We start from the raw sequence: 19,831 nt of genomic DNA, 5'->3' as shown, positions 1-19,831 counted from the left end.
TTTCTCTTTTACCTAAACGACCGTCAGCCTCTGGATCGCGAAGGTTCCTGGGAACCTCTTTTTGTGCAGCTGTGAGGAAATTGGTGAGCTGAGGTGCAAGAAACCATCTGGAAGCTGCACAGCCGCTGTCCCTCCTTCCAAACATAACAATATTAAAAAAACCTCCCCGAAATGACATGGTTCTGTTCTTAATATTCTGTGAAAACCATAATGCCAGCATTGGAAAAGTTCCATGGCTAATGGATGCAGCACAGACAAACCGGTTTATGTGTTTCCTTGTGACCTGGTGGTGAGGGAGGGTTGTAAATGGAGTGAGAGAACAGCAGTCTCTGAACGTGCAGTTTGAGGCAGGAATTAAAGGAATTTGCTAAATGAATGAGAGAACAGGAAGTGGACTTGGCAAGTCATCCTTCTGTCGCTGTACCGCCCCTTTCTGTCAAATCAGGCATCCATTTCAAAATGTGAACTGGGTATCATACCCCAGTGAGGGCTGCATACCATGCTGAGTATTTCAGCTTGGGAAATGGTTATGGCCACTTCCAGCTCCTTTTGGTAAGTGTTTTTTTTGCTTACCTGGAGGAACTGTCCCAGTGATCCTAAAAGGAGCTCTAGCCTGAAAAAAAAAAAAAAATAGTAATTAGAGTAAAATACAGAAATACCTAATCTCTCTGTTCAAGGGAGGGTAGACACCTGTGTCCTTAGTTTTTGTGGGTTAGGAGTGTTTTAACATGGTGAAGAATTCTGCCACCCCCTCCCTGCCGGTGTCCACTATAGCAGTGATTATAGTAATCTCAGATAGGTTCATAGGAGCTGTGTAACAGCTGTCTCAGTAAGAAACTTGGGATCAAAGTGATTTTGATGTCAGACTTTTCCTAGAGAACATATAGTTCTTACCATTTGAAACTAGCAAGCATAACCAATCTTGTAGATTGTGTTTGATCCCTACAATAACGATGAGAGGGCATCACACTTAATATGCAAGAGGTGTCCTGTGTTGCTTTGCATGTTAAATGACTTATTGTGATTACCCGTGTTGTGCATCTCACAACACTGCCCATGTCAGCATTGTGCTACCTTAGGTTTAGGTGGGGGGCGCCCATCTGCTTTTCTTGGGATTTGTTCTGAAGTCATAGTCTATTTTTTCCTCTTAAGCAATTTGATCTTACTGAAAAGGCTAAATCTGTGCTTGAGTTACTTTTCCTCAGCATGAAAGCTGCATGGAGGAGCAGGGAAGACGCCGGGGTGTCCCTTGCTAGCATGTAGGAGCAAACTTCTCCAGCATTCACTCATTCCTGCTTCTCCCCTAGGCTAAGTGCAGTAAAGCAGTACTCTGCTAAAGAGAGACTGAGATCAGTAGTAGCTGAGAGTAGGCATGCAGTAACCTCCTCATGCTGCTTCTGCAGTTTTCCCTACATGGTGGGAAAAATAAGGAGGCAAAACAGAAAGAATGTAGGAACTTAGTGTTTGCTCTGGCTGGGTATCTGCAGTACAATTGTATCAGCTCTAACTTATTGTATCTTGTAAACTAGAATCAAGAGTCATGAATTAATATTACATGGTGTTTGTTGTTGACTGGTACAGAATCTGTGAAAATATTAGGCTTTCTCTTCATAATACTACAGTGTCACATATATTTAGCCTTATCAGATTAATCTCTTCCCTCACATTCCTTCCAAATAATTGTCTTTTGACTGTGATTAAGTCATCTTATTTGAAATTAATATGGTAAATCTACTATGCTGCTTTATGAAAAAGCCAAAAAAGTTACAGTTCCTTGTAATTGTATGCTTCAGTGATCCTAAATTCTAAAATCTTTCTGTTCCTTAATTCAATATGAGTACTGTTTCTACCTGTAGCCTTTTTAATTAATACAGCTTTAAGTGATTAGAATATCGGTTAGTGCTATAATTAATCCCAGCCTGTTGCTGATGAAACATTATATCCCTTAAGTTCAGTGTCTTCCCGAGGTAGTTGTATGTACTTTACTAAAAGAAGAACTGAACCATGCAGAAAGTGCTCTCCAGGGAAGCTAAACATAAATTGCAGTGCTAAATACTGAAGTCTTCTCTCCCACTCTCTCTTTCTGGAAGTAGATACATGGTAGTGTGAAGTGAAACAGTGATCTTGGTCCGTGTAGAATTGGAGGAGTGCTAGGGATCAAGCAGACTGTTTACATTCTTTGTGTAGCTCATTTTATCTTATGTTGATCATCCTTCTGACTGTAGTAGCTCCGAGGAGGAGTGACTGCCAGAAACAGGCATGTTGAATTTGAAGTTGTTAGAGCTTGTGTGTTCAAGTCCTGTGTGAGCTGAAGGATAGAGAATAGTTGCAGTGAAAAAAATATATCCAGTTCTTGACGTGGTAGAAGGAACTCAAAATCTGCTTGTTTAGTTCCATTTAATGCAATTTGAACAGTTATTTTTAGCTGTAAACTCTGTTCCTACGAGTCTTCACAAATTCATAAAGAACTTTCATCTTGCTCATTTTTTTCCCCAGAGGATATTGGAGTCTTAAGTTCCATAGCAAGTGGGGGATATAAGACAAGGACTTAGTTTTTATCTGTCTGGTGACTGCCCAGCTGCAGCAGTGCAAACTATGCCAAGTCCTGCTGCAGCGAATTACTTGTGTATACTACTTAAGCTAATGTGATTTAATCAGGTTCTTAACTCCAGCATTTCTGTTGGAACAGTGAATTATAAATTATTTACCAGATTGAACTCTTCCAAGGGAATTGTAGTTTACAATGGAAGTGCAGTAAAAGACCAAATATACTGGTAGACAGACTGAAGCAATACTTATGTACACTGGAATCCAGTGTACAAAGTGTTCCTGATCTAAAATTAAACTTTTCCTTCACTTAGTCATTGCATTTGTCTTAAAAGCATCTCTTTGTGCCTCTTTGAGCTTTTTTCAGTTCTCACTTGAAAAAATCTTTGCTTGTCTATGGGGAAAACTGTTGCTTAAGCAAGATCTCAGGTTCCAGGATTGGAGCCATCGTCCCTTCAATGCACAAACACGTAGTTCTGCTTTCTGTTCAGTAACTGATACAGGCTCTCGAGCACACCCAGCTACTGTGAGAAAACTTGTGTGCATGGCATGCTCTTGATGCATAACTGCTGCACATCTTGGCACAGCATTGATAAGCTCAAGTATCCTGGTTTTAAGCATAAAGGATATAGATTCACTTCCATACTTTTTAAGACAAAACCACTTTCTGTTTGGATAGTGTATCTTGTCTTACTAAGAATTACTATCTGTTGTGCAATAGGCGTGACTGAGCTGGATGGCTTTCATAAGTTTGCTTTGGCGGGACGTGGACTTAAGCACTCAGGATATTTGCAAGCTGTAAGTGGCTTTTTAGATTTGTATTCAAAAGGTAGGGCTAAATATTATGACTTGATTCAGCTCTTCAGTGATGAAGAGCCCAAATTTACTCATTAGTTGCAGAATTGCCCTGCACGTGGTAGTGATAACTCATTTCCTAGATGATCCAGTCCTCATCACAGACACATGGGAATAGGTTTTTGTGTAGGGAGTAATTCTCACTTGAGATGAAAGCCTAATTGCAACTGCAGTCCAGACCAGTTTTTGTTTGCCTGTTTTGGGTCTTACTTCCTTGATGTCCCTCAACATGAGTAAGAGTTATGGGAAACTATTACTGCATTCTTGGTTTGTATTATGTTTAAAAAGATGTGTGCCGGCAGAGCTTTTAGCAGGCAGTTTTTATTTGGGTACATACAGCCTCTGTCCAAGCCTTACTCTTTTCTACCAGCCTTAGAAACAATAGTTGATCACCTCTAACAAGCATTTATGCTAGAATTATGTGGCATAAAGCTGAAATGGGATACTTATTAAACTCTGGAGAGATTAAATTTACAGAGTTTTGATTCCCTCATTTAACTGATGGTAGGTCCAATTTACTGGAGTGTCAGTATTAGCCAGTAAGGCTTAATTATTTCCCATTTGAGAAACACAGTTTGAAGACTAGTGGTATCAGTATCTCAGTTGGTTTGTGTAGCTCAGTCTGGACTCCTGTACTCCAGAGTAAGGGAAATGCATTAGAAGGCTCAATGTTTAGTTGAGATCCTGCGTAAAAGATGACTTTATTTCTTAGCAAATGGTACAATGCTGGTAAAGAACGGGGAGATACTAAATGCCAGATTAATAATGGACTTGGATCCTGAATACCTTTGTGCCTCCATTCATGTTGAGAAACAAATAATACATCTTGCTTTAATCTTTACCATGTCAGTAACTTCTCAATATCTATAAAATGCTTAAAGGTGTTATGGTATCTAATCCACTCTGTAGTAGTACTAGGTAACTCTGAAGCAAAAATCTTTATGTATTTGGTTCATTCAGCCTGATAGTGAAAGTAGTTCTGCACTCTGTGTGTAGATAATGGGTGTTAGGGCAGGAGAGGCATTAGGCATTACTTGTAGAATGGAGTGTTACCCTTTCCCCTACATCAAGGCTTGCTGTAACCTACATGGGGATGCTTGGTAGGGCTTATCTGGATTACCCAAAAGTAAAGTGTGGGTGAAATAATGGAAATTATAGTAAATGGAATCATGGAAATCACAGTAAATGCCTCTGGAATGACTGTGTAATGCTGAATCCTTCTTTTCAGAAGAAAACCTTAGTTTGAGAGTACTGCTTGCCTAAGAAGCATAATTTAAAAAAATAGTAGTAGTTGAGAGGCCTGTTGTTCACTCCTTTATGAAAATTAACTGAAAAATTGCTAGTTAATATGTATAAAACTCAGTAATGACCTGTAGCATCTTCACCTGAAAATACATAGCTAAGTGCTTGCTACCTCCTGTTGTAAAGTTCCACTCATTTTTTGCTTGAGAAAGTGAGGGAAGGTACTTTAGAACAACTTTGTTCAGATCATCGTGGAAGATTTGTCCCATCCAGGGTAGAAGTGATGCTGGCTGATGTCCTTTATTTGATGGTAGAGGAATTCTGCTTGTATTCTTCTGCATAGTCAGTATGGAATATGCCTCCTGCAGTGCCTCCTGTATCTCAGGAGGACACAGTCTTCAGTGTTTTCAGACTGCTAAACTGTGATTTACTGAGGTTTGCAGTATTCACATGACCATCCTTTAGGGAGTACTGGCATTTAGCCCTTAAAAGATGTGACGGGTTTCCCAAATATTAACGGTGGCAGTGATACTTGAGCAGAATTTAGCATGACCTTTTCTGAAGCCTTTTATAGATTTTGTAATAGTTTAAAGTAGGAAATTTTAATACCAGGCTGTGATGCAAGATCATACTTGTCTTAGTGAAGATACCCAAAATGTTTTCTTCAACAGGCTTTGAAGTGAATAATGGTGGGTTTAAAGCTAAACTTCAAGGAAGTGCCTCAAGGTTCTCACTTTGCAAAACGAGTGGCCGGGGGCTGTCTCTTGAAGAGTAGGTCAAACTGAAGTGCACTAATTGAGAAGAGACCTTGAAAAAGCTGTGCTTCTGTTTCAGTACTCTGGAAATACATCTGAATTTGGATTAATTAAATCAAGTTAGGAACTTAACTGTGCTGCAGTTAAATCTTTTGACTACTCTTGTGACACTTAATGAGTCTCTTATAAAGGACTGTACTCAGTTGACAGATGGACTTGGAACTTACTCAACGAAGTGTTTAAGTGTCAGCTATGTGAACATGTAATTTGTGACAATATGTGGACATTGGTGTAAAGCAAGCAAGAACAGTGGAATTAAGATCCTGTCATTTATTCCTCTGTTGTTCAAGGTCACAGAAGTTGACAACAGTTGAAGCTACAACTTGCATCTTTATTGGGTGCTAAAACATTGTGTGTTACATATGAAAGGTACACAAGTTGTCTTGGTATGAAAACTTCTTTACTGACACAGAAGCATGTAATAGCCACCTGCCTGGTAGATTTGTTTTCAAAACTCTGGGCACAAGCATGGTCTGATGACCTTGTGCTTAAACTTTGATTCTGTTTTGGAATGAATGGCACCTGCTGAAGTTTGCTGTTGTGTATTAAGTGTTTACCCCTGAAATGAGGTGTCAGCTGAATGGCTCTCAGTTCTGCTGAGAAACACTTATGGGAATGAGTAAATGTCTTTTTACGCATTTGTACGTTTGGCTTAAATTGCATTACTGAAACTTGAGTCTGTTGAGATTAGCAGTTACTGAGCTGAATAGCTCTTCATTAGTCAGCTCAACAGAAAAGAAACAATTCTGAACAATTCCTGAGGCGTTCTTGGGCACAGTCCCGACACACCACACTCCAAGGTATCTCTGTTACATACCCAATTTGCAATTTAGTGAGTAGCATTACAGAAGCTGTAACAAGCCATGATCAGCCAGCTCAAACACACTAAAACAGTGTTTGTGACGCCATCATGGGACTTCTTGCCCAAGGGATTTAATCTGTTGCATGAAGCTCTTCGTGTATCAAAGGAGCATAATGACTCAGTGATGCTGGTGGTAGATTCTATCCTGTCTCCTTGAGGGCAGTAATTTTTTGAAGTGCAGTGAAAAACAGTGTAGGTTAATCCTTTGAGAAGCTTCAGTGAAGCTGATACAGTTCCTGTGCTTGGAAAGCATTGCTTTGGGGCATAAAGCAGGTGCTCAGGCTTGTCACAGTTACTGTTATATAAAATGCAGCTTACAGACATACCAAACCAGGGTGTGCTGCATAGGTAAATCTGATTTACTGTGGACCAATGAAACAGTAATGTTCCTTCACTGCCACCTCCTCCTGTTAACTGAAATTGAGAGTGAATGGAAACAAGGTTAACACAAAAGGATGAAAATGAGATATAGCTGTGTTTTGTAGGGGAGGCTTTGGCAGATCAAAATGACTCCAGGTTACATTTAGAATAACTACTTTGATTTTACTGTTGTGTGGTTGAGCACAAGTTATGTTTTTAGAGCTGGACCTACAGCTGAAAGGGGCCTCCATTACAATCCCTGCCTTTGTTGTTGAGCCTAATGGCATGGTATCTTGGGCAAGGAGAGATGGCATGACTACTTACTTTAACACATCTTTCTTACCTTTCTTTTCTAGTAAGAATTAGGTATTCTTTGAAGTGAGATTAACAAGGCCACTTGTAGGCCAATTGAGACCTGCTGTGTAGACTTCCTTCTACACTGTTGCTAGGAGTGGGCTGCATAAGAGTAATTGATTCTTTCTGTACTTCCCACTGATGCTGAACATTGTAGTTCTGCCGCTTAAGTTTGAACATGAATTTACTAGCCTTGCTAAAACTGGAATAGTGATACTACTGCTTACCATGTTACTAGAACCAGGTTAAGCAATAAATGCCTAAATTAGAACTCCTTCTAGTTTGCATCAATGATGCAACTTCAGAATGTCTTTAGGACCTGAATAGTGACAATTGTGTAGTTCTTTGTGGAACAAAGAGACTCAGAAGATAAATCGGAGTTCAATAGTGTACACTCTAGTCAGAGATACTTGTCAGTCTTACATTTCCTTCTGGAGGAGATTATAGATGTAGAGGCTTGAGTTAGACCTTCAATATGGGAAGGATAATAGAGCACTCTTTTTTTTTTTTTTTTCTTTTTTTTTTTTCCCCTAGCTCCAAAATTTGGGCATTAATCCAGCAAACATTGGATTCAGCACCCTAACAATGGAATCTGACAAGTTCATCTGCATAAGGGAGAAAGTTGGAGAGCAGGCACAAGTAGTGATAATTGACATGAGTGATCCAACAACACCCATCAGACGTCCAATTTCTGCAGAAAGTGCCATAATGAATCCAGCCTCTAAAGTAATAGCACTAAAAGGTGAGTACTCCTTTATGAGTGCAGTATGAAAACTACTGTTTAGCTGTATTACTGCTTATTAATGCTTTTAAACTTTATGTAAACTTTCTAAGAAGAATGTATATGAGGATAAGAATTCTTGCCTGAACTTGCATGCTGTATTTTTGGCAATAGATGTTTCAGTAATCTTTGGATGATTTGCCTCCAATTGGGTGTGAGATGCTTGAACCTGGCACTGCAGCCTCCTATCCTCACTGAGGTCAGCATCTGGTATACTTTCCCTTTAAGCAGGCATTATAAACCTGATGGACACTTGTATAGGTGAACAGGGGTGTAAAGCCATATTTTCTGCCCTGTCCTGGCCCTTTCATGTAGCTCTGAAGGTTTTACTAGATAGTGACAAAAATGTCATAAGGATGGCCAGTAAGTGCAAATGCTGAACATAATAAACGTGTTAAGTTTGATAGTCATGAGGTCTTGCAGCTAAAGATCTCTGCTTGCTGCTACCTGTGGTGTTGTTACTGCCTTTAAGTAGCACTCTGAGCTCAAAGAAGTAATTTTTAACAAATGTCTGGCTCTTTTCTCAAATGACCAACATCTGGTATTTAATTTTAATAACTGTTACTTTTCTTCCTGCATCTTTTCTAAACAGATGGTGAGTGAACTTTGTCCTGACATTGTATGTTTAGTATTTAGAATGGTCCGATCTCATAAAAAGTACTGAACTTTAAGGTAGCCATTTGACAGTTCACTTCATGGCCAGGTGGGGGAATCTTAATCCTCAACTGGTATTACAGTGATCATGTTCTCCATTGGCTTGTTTCTAACCATTTGGCTGCTTTGACTATTGACTGTACCAAGTGAAGGAAGAGAGTGTGCTTTTAATGTTTGTGTGTATATGTGATGGAAGTACAGTTGATAGACAAAATGAAGTTGCAATATTTTTATGAGAGACCTCTACTAGCATGTCCTGTGTGCTATTCATTTCTGCCTAAGTGTGTTTTTTATTGTGAAAAATCATGGTGAGATTACTTGGGGGTCCAAGAAACTGTCCTCAGAACTGCCACAAAACCTTTATACTCATTTTCTTTGATCTCAGGCTTATACTGACATCAGGTGGGAACTAAAGCAAATATTTGACTTCAGCTGAATCTCTGATTCAGCTGAGATAGTTATGCATCTTGCAAAGGACTGCCTTACCCTGGGTATGGGTAAAGGTAATAATGCAAAAAAAATTAGATGTGTTAAGAGTTTACTGTCCTTTATCTTGGACCCCTTTAAACAAACTGTATTGGCAAGAAAAGTGCCTTCTCTACACTAGCAGAGCTTCGCCTTCCTCTTAAAAGGAAATTACGTAATACGGTTTTAAAACTAATATACTAACTAAATGGGTTATCATCAGCTTCAAAGAATATAGCTTTATTCTTTCCAGTTAAGACTTGCTCAAAAGGAGTATTGTTAAGTCCATTCAGAGTGAATAAATCTGTCCTCTGAATTGACAAGGTTGAGTTAATGATGTCATGTTGATATGCAAAGCTGCATTGTCAAGTGTTGCAAACTTAATGATCTCTTCTGTAAATAATCTAGTGATCAGCAGGCTGGGTAGAAGAGAGTGTTAATAGAGCTACCTAACCAATACATTATCCATGATGACCTGAAGACATGGTTTAAGTCAGTCTGTCACTCCAAACTTTTCCTTGATGATTGAATGAGGCTTCAATAGTTAAAATGGTTACGTATTGTGACTCAGTGTGTCGTGATGGGGTGCTGCTCATAATCCCAGGATTATTGAGCAATAAATGTAGAAACCCACCCTCATAAAGAGAAATGAAATGGTTCTTGATTTTTAACTGACATACAGTATGCACAATTTCATTTCTGGATTGCATGTGGCATTCTCCTGCTGTACCCAGATTTATTCATTGTCCTTGTGTTCTTGGTTCTCTTGCACTGCTCTGTACTGGGAGTACTCAGCAGTGGGTGTAAGTGAGAATGCAGCATTCGAGGGTGTTTCCATTCTTTGTGGAATGGAGAAATGTCATGCTCCAGTCAACTGAAACGTGAATTATTGTGCTGATGTTCAAAAATCGAATCTGCTTACTTGATTAAACTTGTATTGTCTAAGACTCACCAACTTGGTAGTTTGATCAGAAAAACCCTAAGTTTTTTTGTCTCAAATCTTGGCCTAATAAAGTGTTCAAGTAGACATAAGACTCAAATGGTCACTTGCCCTCACTATGACTGTATAGCAGGTCCTACTTTCTCAATCCAAATAACATAATTTTTTTGTAGTTTAGTTGCAGTTTAAGGTTATGGAGTTTGAATATATGTTGCCACACTTAAGGAATTGGAAAGCAGTGGCTTCTGCAGCTCTCAAGGCCCAGGGCTAAACTGCCTAGAAGCTTGTAGAAGCTGTTTCCAACTGTGACACAGCAGTCGAATTTACTCTAGAAAAGAGACGAGCATGGGCTTTCAGCTGTTCATTGGTTTCTTCTATGTTCTTAAAACTAGGAAACTCATCGTGCTTCCTCTAGAGGAAGACTGTCCTGAAGAGCAATTTCTATATGCACATATTGGGCTAGTTTAGATGGTGAGCAGAGCCCTTGCAGAACTACTTGTCTCCTGGCTGCATGTGAGGCTGCACACTGTGGGAGTTCAAAACCCATCTCTTGACGGTACCAGGCCATTGCAGGACAAATTGTTGTCCAATACAGTAAATATGCTGTTTCCAGCTATCAATTTACAAGCTGGAGTTACTGCATCTCTCTAGCACAGTAAGTGCATGTGCAGGGCAGTGTTCATTAGCAGGCTGCTTTTGGTCCCAGGAAAGCTAGCAAGCTGTCCTAGGATGTAGTTCATCAGGTTAACAGTTCTCAGTGCAGTTAAACCAGGCAGCAAATGCTGCATGTGATAGCTCTTAAGTCTCATGTTGTCTCTTGGCACTGCTTTAACTAACATGATCAATTTATGTATAAATATAAATTATGCTAAAACATTATAGAGCAGTTCAAGATACATATTACCTTGAGATTAGTAACTCTTGAGTAAGATAAAGGCTGCTGGCCATGAAAAGTCTGTCAGTGAACATATCCCAGATTGGCAGTCACAAGTGTTACTAACAGGAAATATTTCTGAAATGGAGATAGAAATAATGGCATTACAAACCAGTACTCCAGCAGTCTGAGTGGGTGTCTTGTGAAGAGAAAAGAATATTCCTGGAGCTGAGTTGTCTCATCTACAGTGAAATAAAACATCACTTAGACTCCATGAAAATAATGGATTCCCTTATTCTTTATAGTTTGCTTCAATTAGCATTGGTTTTAAGCCTACTTAGCAGGATTGTTCTGGTTGTTTAAAAGGACTACTAAAATCAAGCCTAAGCCTGCAGTATAGTTTCCTAAATCATGAAGAAGTAATCTTAACTGGAACTAAAGCACCAAACCTTCCTATAGCTTTCTGAACTTTTGACTGTCCTTTTCAGTAGGTAGTGGTTGTACAAAGCCCATCTAGTTCAGTGTGCAATTCATCGAACAGGAAAACTAAATGAGAGCTGTGATCTTTGGCTGTCTGAAGCTGTTTCAAGTCTCATTCTGTTTGACTCAGTCCAGGTCATCTAGAGCAGCTACTAAATTGACATAAACTGGAACCATTCTTTCTATTAATTATCCTGAATGAGATCTACTAGACATCTGTAATTTGGCATACCAATGCTGCCAACTAAACAAGAGTTTACACAAGCTTTGTAGCTTAGGCTGCCTTTTTACTACAGCTGATAGTTGAAGTGTCCATGCTTGTCAGTTGTTGGAATGTCTATGTGAATGTCTGTAAGGAGATTTTTTTGGTTTTGGGATGGTACAAATGTTGGGTGTGGAGAGGGGATTCTGTTAAGACTCAAGCGTCAAAGGAGACTGAGATGTGACAGGACACTAACTGTGTCTGTAACACCACTGTAACAGTGGGTTAAACTGGGTGCTTGTAAACAGGCAGCCTAGAGGATGGCCATTGTGGTAATTGATCTGTGATGTTTCTTGGATTTTGTCATACTAGCTGGGAAAACACTTCAGATCTTTAACATTGAGATGAAAAGTAAAATGAAAGCCCACACAATGGCAGAGGAAGTGATCTTCTGGAAATGGATATCGGTGAATACAGTTGCCTTGGTGACAGAGACAGCAGTGTACCACTGGAGCATGGAGGGAGAATCACAACCCCAAAAGATGTTTGATAGACATGCTAGTCTTGCAGGCTGCCAAATCATCAATTACAGAACAGATGAACACCAAAAATGGCTGCTGCTGATAGGAATTTCAGCACAGGTAAGTTCCCTGGCAGCAACATGTCATAATTGGGAGAGCCCTGGCCCCACTTCCCTTAATAGCTGCTGTGGTTTAACTTTGGTTTCTGTAAATAAAAAATTCAAAGCTATCTTTTGTGTAGGAATAGCCTGACTTCTAGTTCGGTTCGAGTGTTGCAGGAGGGGATGAGAGGCATTTGCTGTTTTTTAGTTTACTGTCTCAAGGGTCTTCCTATAAACATTTGAAATCTTGTCTCTAAAAGATGACCTTTTGTTTTTCTAGCAAAATCGTGTGGTTGGTGCAATGCAGCTGTACTCAGTTGATAGAAAAGTCTCCCAACCTATAGAAGGCCATGCAGCAGCTTTTGCAGAATTCAAAATAGAGGGAAATGCCAAACCTTCTACCCTCTTCTGTTTTGCTGTGAGGAGTCCTGCAGGAGGCAAGGTAAAGTCTGCAGCTGTGTTCCTGTAGTGCCATAGGTAGGTTGGTTGCATCAAACTGAATGTGTGATTCAGTAGCACTGAGGATGCTACAACTGCTGAGCAGTCTGTGCAAGGCTGAGGTAATACCACAGTAAATGCCTTGGCCTTTCTGGTCTTGTCCTGAAAAACTGATCAATTGACAAGTCTGGCTCCAAACATCTTGAACAAGTTGTCTTGAATAGGAATAGTCGACTTTCATAGAAAGCATGGTTGGTTGTTTTTTTTTTTTTTTTCCCAGGCTAAAATTTATCAAGTTCCAGAAAACTTACCATTCTGAATATGTGGAGCACAGCTCCCTAGATTGTGTTGGCCAAATGTGGCAGATTACTTCAGTAGTATATCTGAGGAAAGGAACTTCTTTCATGTGGCTGTACTTGCAGGCAATCTTGTGACATGTACTTTTTTTTTCCCTAGCTGCACATAATCGAAGTAGGTCAGCCAGCTACTGGAAATCAGCCATTTGTTAAGAAAGCTGTTGATGTTTTTTTCCCACCTGAGGCACAAACAGACTTTCCTGTGGCAATGCAGGTAAATGTTTTACCCCACCCCTCCAAAAAAATGAGCTCTATAGCCTGGCAAGGAGCTGACATCTGTAAAGATTGCTTTCTGTAGTGCTTTGTTGTCATTCTTAGTTCTAGGAGGGGTGATAGGTAATTGGTTTGTGGGAGTTAGCATGGACATTAAAACAGTAACTTAAATATATAAAAATATATTTTAAAAAGTAATGAAAAGCCCTAACAAAACTTCAACAAAAAAGAACCCAAACCAATGAAGGAGACCCCCAAAAAAACCCTTGACAGTGTCTTCAGAGAGAATGTATCCAACATGACTTTGGCTGTTCAGCTTCCTACTAATGTTCCAAGTTCTAGATAAGAAAATTAGTATACCTCCTGTAGTAGCACCACAGAAGAGGCAATTTGGGGACATTAGTGGTAGGTCCTTTAGAAAGGAGCAGAGCTGGTTGCTGTCACAGACAGAATTTCACTTAGTCTGATTTTTATGACACAATTTCTAGTCCTAGAGATATGCTATATCAGAGCATAAGACTGCTGACAAGTCTAATAGACCAGCTTCATAAGTAGAGCAAGAGATGCACATAACTAAGGTGCATGCATGGCAGGATTCATACAGCTCTATACTTCAGCTTATATACTTACAAACTTAAGACTTAATTAACAAAACATTCAAGGACTTGTCCCAAGGGGAGGGTACTTCTATGTTTGAAGACCCTTTTGGCTTGAAAGCCTCCCCAGTTTCAGTGACTTGACAGATAACTTGGAGTACTCAGTAGATGAGCTTGGTTTGGATTCTGCTGGTGCTTTGGGTAGGCTTTGGTGGAAGAGAATGGGATTATCTCATTAGTATTTCTGAAGAGAAAATTGTACCGACGTATCTAGACTAGAATGCTAATTATGCCCAAACTTTTTTCCTCAGCTTGGCTTATTAGGATGAGGAGTATGTTCTTTGCTGCAGATGAATTTTAATTTCCCTTCAACCTCTCTATTGACTGGAGCTATGCTGCAAATGGCCAGCAAAGCTATTCATTGCTTTTGAGTTTGAAAGGAAGAAGCCTGAAGCTATATTTGTTCTTAGTGTCAGTATAAAGGCATGTCACTGCAGTACTTTCTTGTGACTAGGCTAAAGGCAGCTGTCTTAAGGATTAGAATCTTACTAGTTTTGACTAATTAAAACCTGTCTTTTGGCAGATTGGAATTAAGCATGGTGTTATTTATCTGATCACAAAGTATGGATATATCCACATGTATGATTTGGAGTCTGGAGTGTGCATCTACATGAACCGTATTAGTGCTGATACTATCTTTGTCACAGCTCCTCATGAACCTACCTCAGGCATTATTGGTGTGAACAAAAAAGGACAGGTAACAAATCTACCATTCTGTTTCTGAGCCTACTGAAGTTCAAATGAAATGTAACAAACATAATGAGTGACTTGATGTGACAAATGTCATGGAAAGGAGTGACTATTTGATTAATCAGTTTATCTCTCCTAGTACAGAGCTACTTGGAGAAGAACTTGGATTTTAGTAATCTACTCCTTTTACTGATGAGCTGCACAGCCATTTCATTGTTGTGTTTCATAGTAGTTGTGGGAAGGGCAGTACTCCTCAATATGCCTCTTGTCCTTTCCAGGTGCTTTCTGTGTGTGTTGAGGAAGACAACATAGTGAATTATGCTACGAATGTTCTCCAGAATCCTGACTTGGGACTGCGAATGGCTATACGTAGTAACCTAGCTGGGGCAGAGGAGTTATTTGCCAGAAAGTTTAACACACTGTTTGCTCAAGGAAACTATGCTGATGCTGCCAAAGTAGCTGCATCTGCACCAAAGGTAAGTAACTTCAAAAGTAAAGCTTAGAAATAATGGAAATTTGTATAGGCTTAGTGGATTGCTTAGTTCACTTGCATTTTGGAGCTTGACATTCAAAACATAAATCCAGTGCTAGTTCTCTGCAGTCTGGTAATGGTTATGAGTAATAAATTCCCCATATCCCATAAAGGAGCATCTGCTATCCATTTCTAACCAAACTGAACTTTGTGGCCACTAATTGCTAGAAAGTAATTTGAAAAGTTTGATCTCTATCCTGAAGGCTTAATAGTAGATGCTTCAGTTTATCCTTAAAACCTGATTTTTTTACTGATACTGTTGAGTCTTCACTAATTAAACACTGCTTCTCTCTATCTTGTGCCTGTTCAGGGAATTCTGCGTACCAGTGATACAATTAGGAAGTTCCAGAGTGTACCAGCTCAGCCTGGGCAGGCCTCTCCCCTGCTCCAGTACTTTGGAATATTGCTCGATCAGGGGCAGCTGAACAAGTTTGAATCTCTGGAGCTCTGTCGCCCCGTCCTGCAGCAGGGCCGCAAACAGCTTCTGGAGAAGTGGCTGAAGGAGGACAAGGTAGGATTGGTCATGACATTTGCCTACTTCTGTTGCCTTGTAACAGTTGAATGTGAACAATAACTTTTGTTAATGCTACTACATCTCTGAATTCTTCTGCTTGACAAAACACCACTTCTGCTTCAGCTGGAGTGCTCAGAGGAGCTGGGAGACTTGGTGAAGACTGCTGATCCAACCCTTGCACTCAGCGTCTACCTTCGGGCCAATGTGCCAAACAAAGTGATTCAGTGCTTTGCTGAAACTGGTCAATTCCAGAAAATAGTCCTGTATGCTAAGAAGGTAAATAATTTATCACACACTGCAGGCTCTGTCTTATGTTTAATGTGTCTGTTGTGCAAATTATAGTACATTACTATGGTCAGCAAAAAGTAAACGTCAAAACATCCAGAATTTTATGAAGTATTAATTTAATTGACTGGCTTGAGCTTATTCTACAGAGTAAAGATAAGATTCTTCCTAAATTCCTCTGACTTTGTTTTGAAATACATAAAAAAAGAAAGATTACCTAACGCCCACTTCTAAGTTTAAGACTTGATAAATAGGGCTTTAAGACTGTTGTAAAAATTACTCCAGACAGTTTTCTTATATAACCAGAGACTTGCACTGGCACAAGTTTAGTTACTAAGTAGGTGAATACTGAATTTCTGTGTCAACAGACTAGAAATGCTTTTGTCTGAGATTTCCTGGAAGGTGAGGGGATGGGCACTGCAAGCTCACAACAGTTTATAGTCCCTATGCTAAAGAATCTGAAGGCTTAAGAGAAGTGTGAAGCTTCCTAAATACACATGATTGTTTGTTTCTGCAATCTCTAGGTTGGCTATACTCCAGACTGGATCTTCCTACTGAGAAGTGTGATGAGAGTCAGTCCAGAACAAGGCCTGCAGTTCTCTCAGATGCTGGTACAGGATGAGGAGCCATTGGCTAACATTAACCAGGTATGCCTACAACAAGAGTACCAATCTCTTTCTAGACAGAGGGGAATGGTGTAGTGCCATTCTGGGGACGGTAAGGCTGGTTCACATCTCTTACCATCTTGATTAGTGGAGTGACTAAATAGTCTAGCTAAGTTTGGTTATCATGGAGTCTTTAGAGGCAAGGTTCTCAAGTTCTTGTGGAAGCTTTCTGGTTTATTGATAGTAAACCTGCCACAATCTTAGTCTAAGCAATAGAGAGTTACTATCCTAGTGTTGGCTTTAATGGAGCATATATCTCCCCATGCAGAGAATTTACAGGAAGATGAACAAATAAACCTAAGTTCAGTTCTGGCTGCCATTGGCCTCTTCTTGTTAAAAGGACAGAGAAATAAGGGAACATTTTGCATTATTAAATAACTGAAGCTACTTGGAAAAAGTCTTGGCTTTTCTTCTAGCAGCTATCCCAGCAAGAGAAGGGATCAGCTTTGCACGCTGTGTTAGAACTAAATAAGAGTGGACAGTCAAGTCTGGCATTATAGCTCAGAGTAATGCACTTCTTCCATTCTAGAGAAAGAGGAAACGTGAAACTTCTCTCTATTAGCATGATAGTAATACTATGAAAACAAGGGAATGCAGCATGGTAGGTGCTGGGACAGCCTGTTGTCTGTGTTTGAGACAAATTAGGATCTTGGCATACATGAGTGTATATAGACCCCTCTTCTCTAACTTGACCAATCTCAACAGATTGTGGATGTGTTCATGGAGCACAGTCTTCTGCAGCAGTGCACATCCTTTTTGTTGGATGCCCTGAAAAACAACCGCCCTGCAGAAGGCCACCTTCAAACCCGTCTCCTGGAAATGAATTTGATTCATGCCCCACAGGTATGACCCAGTTCCTCCACAAAGAGAGACAGTTCTGTGTTTGCACAGGAACAGGATGTCTGATACTGTTATCTGTAAGTCGTTCAGTAACATGAAAGTCTACTGAGTAAGTCACTGCTATGACTTCTCAACAACTTGTAGACTAAGCTGCTGTGATTCTCTTGACAGTCTGAATATGAAATGTAACCTCCTAGGTTGCAGATGCCATTCTCGGAAACCAAATGTTTACACACTATGATCGTGCTCATGTTGCCCAGCTGTGTGAAAAGGCAGGCTTGCTCCAGCGAGCTTTGGAACACTACACGGATCTCTATGATATTAAACGTGCAGTTGTTCATACTCACCTCTTGAATCCTGAGGTAAGTATTGTCCAGAGTAAGAAAGTGATGTGAGCAGTCTTTACACTTCTGCAGCTGCCACTATAGGTACTGAAGTAGCACAGGTAGCTGTGATGCAAAAATGTTTGTGCAGTTAACAATTAAATTGTAATCTGTACTTTCAGTGGCTTAAATCTGACCTCAGGTTCCCAGGTGGTCATTTCAAACATTATTTCCAGACTGCACTTTTGTAATTGTATATACATGTCAATGTTTTAGACTTAGTTCATGGAAGACTTCTCTCTAGTAGCTGGGCGTAAAAACTGTCTAGTTGGCATATCTTGGAAGTCAGTCAAATCCTGTATGAGTTACTGAGTAAAATTTTTGTCTTTTTGCAGTGGCTTGTGAACTTCTTTGGCTCTCTCTCAGTTGAAGACTCTGTGGAGTGTTTGCGTGCCATGTTGTCAGCCAACATTAGGCAAAACCTACAGCTCTGTGTGCAGGTTGCTTCTAAATACCATGAACAGCTTGGCACCCAGTCTCTTGTGGAGCTTTTTGAATCTTTCAAAAGCTATGAAGGTACAGTATTAGAGGGAAGCAGCTTACTTGGAAGTGCTTACTGTTCAAATAGTAAGGATTGTAGCTTTTATGGGAGAGGTACTTGTCACATGTCTGGATCTTGGGATACGGTTATGAAAGTGAGCTCATCACAGTGAGTTCTAGGGGTAGTTTTGGTCTAGATAGTTTCTTAACTCTCTTGAGTAAAGATCAGAAAGAAAGGTGAAACCTGAAAGAAGGGAAAAGAATCCTTCTGATACTCTCTGCAGTTGACTGAAAGCTACTCTCTGAGCAAGGCTGAACTAAGTCACAGACTGAAGCCCATACAGCTTTCACTTGCTTCACTTCTAACAATGTTAAATACATGTGACTCTTTCCAGGACTGTTCTATTTCTTGGGTTCCATTGTAAACTTCAGCCAGGATCCAGATGTTCACTTCAAGTACATCCAAGCAGCTTGCAAGACTGGTCAGATAAAGGAAGTGGAAAGAATCTGCCGTGAAAGTAACTGCTATAATCCAGAACGAGTGAAGAACTTCCTGAAGGTAAGTATTCTGGCCAAGGGATTGAAGGGTATATTTTGCTTAGCAGCAGAACTACAACTTTCTAATGGAGGGAAACATCAAGAAGATTTAGTTGGCATGGCTGTGAATAATCTTTTTTTGCTTTTTTCTCTTTTGCACAAAATACAGGAGGCAAAGCTCACAGATCAGCTTCCTCTGATCATTGTCTGTGATCGGTTTGACTTTGTCCATGACCTGGTGCTCTACTTATATCGCAATAACCTGCAGAAGTATATTGAGATCTACGTACAGAAGGTAAGGACTTGCCCTTTGCTTCATTATGAGGAACTTAGCAGACTACAACAGAATCTGCTGCTTCCCAGTGCAGTGGCTCTTCATTAAGCCTTTTGTCTGTTACAAAAACATTATTCCTGGAATGTATATACAAATGTTAGTTACTCTGCTCTGAAGTTCTCTGCTCTGAAGCATAATTGAAATTGTTAACTAGATCTCCGTGTGGAAGACTTGGGGGTACAATGCTAATAACTAATTTCAATCATGGTGGCTTATTCTAGGTGAATCCTAGCCGTATACCAGCAGTGGTTGGAGGGCTTCTTGATGTAGATTGTTCTGAAGATGTCATCAAGAACTTGATCATGGTGGTGAGAGGGCAGTTCTCCACAGATGAGCTGGTGGCTGAAGTGGAAAAAAGAAATCGGTAATGAAAATGCATCTGGAGGCACCCATGTTGGGCTTCCCTGACCCTGCTATACACAAATTGAATTGCATGCAGCTTTCTCAAACAATAAAGTACTAATATTGTTTTGTGTTTCCTTGTAGAAAAGCCATTCAAATTTGCTAGTCAGTCTTTTGATTGTTTGGGTCATGTAGGAATGCCTGACAGCACTGCATGATGTATAACATGGCTTTTGAACATTCCCATACAGCCAGCCATGGGATGTGCCTTCAGAGTAAATTTGTATCAAACTGTTTTGATACTCTAGCTGCAGGCACAAAGCAGCTTCTAGTTTCTATTACCTGTAAAATGAGCAAATGGCTTTAAGCTGAACTGCCAGCTAATACAACAGGAGTTGAGAGATTGTAGAACTAGGGGTATCTGCAATCTTCCCTGATGTTAAACCGCAGATCTGACTTTCACTCATTTAAGACTCATTTAAAAATAATTGTCTGGTCTGTGTTTGCTTTTAA

At 40.0% G+C, this 19,831-nt stretch overlaps 1 protein-coding gene across 5 annotated transcripts in view; it reads left to right on the top strand.

The window, feature by feature from the left end:
• CLTCL1 (clathrin heavy chain like 1) overlaps positions 1 to 19,831 on the top strand; it is a 34,428-nt gene that overhangs the window by 668 nt on the left and 13,929 nt on the right. For all 5 annotated transcript variants that reach the window (XR_013776428.1, XM_079322706.1, XM_079322705.1 and 2 more), the window contains exons 2-16: positions 7,570 to 7,777; positions 11,804 to 12,072; positions 12,334 to 12,495; positions 12,948 to 13,061; positions 14,240 to 14,413; positions 14,685 to 14,882; positions 15,249 to 15,449; positions 15,576 to 15,728; positions 16,262 to 16,384; positions 17,108 to 17,245; positions 17,440 to 17,604; positions 17,961 to 18,141; positions 18,501 to 18,664; positions 18,812 to 18,937; positions 19,198 to 19,340. Coding sequence is in view for 4 of the 5 variants with exons in the window: in XM_079322706.1 (XP_079178832.1) it covers positions 7,570 to 7,777; positions 11,804 to 12,072; positions 12,334 to 12,495; positions 12,948 to 13,061; positions 14,240 to 14,413; positions 14,685 to 14,882; positions 15,249 to 15,449; positions 15,576 to 15,728; positions 16,262 to 16,384; positions 17,108 to 17,245; positions 17,440 to 17,604; positions 17,961 to 18,141; positions 18,501 to 18,664; positions 18,812 to 18,937; positions 19,198 to 19,340 (2,519 nt within the window). In the remaining variant the exon portion in view is untranslated. The remainder of the gene's footprint in view (positions 1 to 7,569; positions 7,778 to 11,803; positions 12,073 to 12,333; positions 12,496 to 12,947; positions 13,062 to 14,239; positions 14,414 to 14,684; positions 14,883 to 15,248; positions 15,450 to 15,575; positions 15,729 to 16,261; positions 16,385 to 17,107; positions 17,246 to 17,439; positions 17,605 to 17,960; positions 18,142 to 18,500; positions 18,665 to 18,811; positions 18,938 to 19,197; positions 19,341 to 19,831) is intronic.

The sequence above is a fragment of the Erithacus rubecula genome (assembly GCF_903797595.1).
Source record: "Erithacus rubecula genome assembly, chromosome: 19".
Classification (NCBI taxonomy): domain Eukaryota; kingdom Metazoa; phylum Chordata; class Aves; order Passeriformes; family Muscicapidae; genus Erithacus; species Erithacus rubecula.
This window is presented reverse-complemented; position numbering and strand designations above follow the sequence as displayed.